The sequence below is a fragment of the Phytophthora infestans genome, genomic scaffold, assembly GCF_000142945.1.
Source record: "Phytophthora infestans T30-4 supercont1.3201 genomic scaffold, whole genome shotgun sequence".
Lineage (NCBI taxonomy): Eukaryota > Oomycota > Peronosporomycetes > Peronosporales > Peronosporaceae > Phytophthora > Phytophthora infestans.
Genome location: NW_003305469.1, coordinates 1 through 2,621, shown reverse-complemented (window position 1 = coordinate 2,621; position 2,621 = coordinate 1). Strand labels below are relative to the sequence as shown.

The following is a 2,621-nucleotide window of genomic DNA, read 5'->3' as shown; positions in this document are numbered from 1 at the left end:
CAGTGACTTTTGTGGCCTCATCGAAAGAAAAATGTATTGTTTTTAAAATATCTATGCGAATTTTGTCGTTAAGAGACTACGACGATCTCTGCCATCTCTGTGAGATTCTTGGCAATACCCTCCGCCCCACAGACGAGACATTTGAGTAGTAAAAGCTCCTCCATCGACACCTTCTCGTAGCGACGTTCTTCCAGCAGCCATTCCACGTACGCAGTCTTCATCTGCGCCGCGATGTCGCTACTGGAGAATTCCTCCACATTCAGAACGTCGTGCTCGCGACACATGGCAGGAGCCGATGACGCAGCCGACGAGACTCTCTTGCTCCTTGAAGACTGGGGGAGGAGTTGTCATTACTCTCACGTGACGGCATCGCGGCTCGAGAATTGTTGACCTTTGCATCCGAAGGTGAAAGTTTGGACTGAATCTTGTCGCCAGAGTCCACGCTTGACGCAGATCGGCTCATCAATCTCGCTCGCATCTCGCGCATCGTCCTCGTTCTCATTGATAGCTGCCAGGACATGCTTCCGCCTGGCTACCAGAGCCGAGGCCTTGGGTTTACGTCGCGTGTACACCTCCACCTCGAGCTTGAGGCCGTTCTCCAGCGCCTCGACGAGCTCTTCGAACGACACCAAGCCGCTGTTATCCTTGTCCACCACACGCATGAATTCCTCGACGTATTTGTGGATCTCGCCTTGCTTGACCGCGCCAGACTGGGCGAAGATGGTCTCCAGCATGTCTGCCACTTCGGCCGCGTCGATCTCGCCGCTACAGTCCTTGTCTGCCAAGCGGAAGACCTCTTTCATCTGCATGAAGATGGAGGTCTGGTCCGGCTCCGAGTACAGCAACGCATCGCTAAAGAGCATCTCCAACGTCTTGAACAAATCGGTCACTACAGTCTGGAATTGGCTCGTGGCGAGCTGCCACTTTGCACTTGTGCTCTTGCTGTCAAGTGAAGCCTCTGTGTCTCGAATGTCGACACTATTAAGCTGAACTCGGTTGTGTTCGACGCGGAAATTGAACCACCGCACCAGCTTAAATAGAAGCGTGTTGTTGTTCAGTAATCGACGTGAACACTCGAGAACTTTTTCACATTTCATAGTCGAGAGCGCAGGTCTCCACATGAGCGGTTCGGTTTGAGCCTCCGCCAGTAAGGACGCTTGTTGTGCATGTTTAGCATGGATCTTGACCTGCTCCATCTAAAATATCATCGTTCTCACTCTCCATCTTGTTTGTCTCCACGTAATTTTAAATGAGCGACAGCGTGTAAAACTATCTATTTACTTTGGCAGTGATCATGCTATTTTGGTGATCGTATATTTTAAGGTGGTGGTGGTACCGTTTTCTGTGTGTGTGGTCCCTTTTTTAGAAAAAAATGGAATGTATATTAATTTAGAAGGTTTAATTCAAAAAAATGATCAAATTTTAAACTTAAATACCGAACAACGTAAAGATTCTATAATATATAGAAATATTTATAAGTTTTTAATAAGTAAAAATCAATCAAAATCAACTTCATTTTTTAAAATTACAGATATTTTACCTTATTTATTAAAAAAAAAATTAAAAATTATAAATAATTTTAATTTTAATAAAAAACATTTAAAAATTAATATTAATTTTTTAGATTCATTAATTAAAAATAATTATTATACAAATATATTAGAACAATATTCAAAAATATTAATTAATTCTAAAAAAATTATTAAAAATCAATCAAAATCATTATGATATACACAATTTTAAAATTTTTAATTTTAGTATTACCTTTATTAATTGCTGTGGCTTATTTTACTTTAGTTGAACGTAAAGTATTAGCTTCTATTCAAAGAAGAAGAGGACCTAATGTTGTAGGTACTTTTGGATTATTACAACCGTTAGCTGATGGTCTTAAATTATTTGTAAAAGAAACTATTTTACCAAGTAATGCTGATGTAATTTTATTTATATTTGCACCAATTTTAGCTTTTTTTTTAAGTTTATTAAGTTGGACTGTTATACCTTTAGGATTTGGTATGTTTTTTACTGAATTAAATATAGGTATTTTATATTTATTAGCAATTTCATCATTAGGTGTTTATGGTATTATTATTGGTGGTTGGTCAAGTAACTCAAAATATTCATTTTTAGGTGCATTAAGATCAACAGCACAAATGTAGAAATCCTCGTTCTGGTGCAGTTTTTCACGAATTCTAAGCCAGAAAACAAAAGCTGCAATGAGTACGAGTAACAGTAGCACCACACTCGTGATGGTGACAGGAAGGGCAGCTTTTCTGCCACCCTGAACTCTGTGTCATCAGAACGCCGCCAGTTCTTTCGAGTTCGAGCCACTGCGGTACAATCTCACCATGCTCTGGCGGACACCAGTCTTTATTGTTAGCGTCATAGACGACACACGGGACTACCATGGGACGGCACGATGCACTTCCCCGTAGCTATTTGAGGATCTTGTAGGCAAGTTGAATCGCGAAATCGGGTTAGTCGAGTACCAAGGGCTCCTCCATTCGTGCGGCTGCATCCTCACTCACTGGGACGACATCGTCGGTGCCACCCGTCGGGCCCACATTGGTTCATGTATGGGGGTGGAAACCGTTTGGTAGCGGCGCCATAGAACTCACGGTCCC

The 2,621-nt window shown here is 41.8% G+C and overlaps 1 protein-coding gene across 1 annotated transcript; it reads right to left on the bottom strand.

The window, feature by feature from the left end:
* Window positions 1-462: 462 nt before the first annotated feature.
* PITG_22449 (uncharacterized protein) lies at window positions 463-1,196 on the bottom strand (the record flags this gene model as incomplete). The annotated part of the gene is made up of 2 exons (XM_002909760.1): window positions 463-471; window positions 573-1,196. The coding sequence occupies 2 exons, from the start codon at window positions 1,194-1,196 to the stop codon at window positions 463-465; spliced, it is 633 nt and encodes a 210-aa protein (XP_002909806.1).
* Between the last annotated feature and the right edge of the window lie 1,425 nt (window positions 1,197-2,621).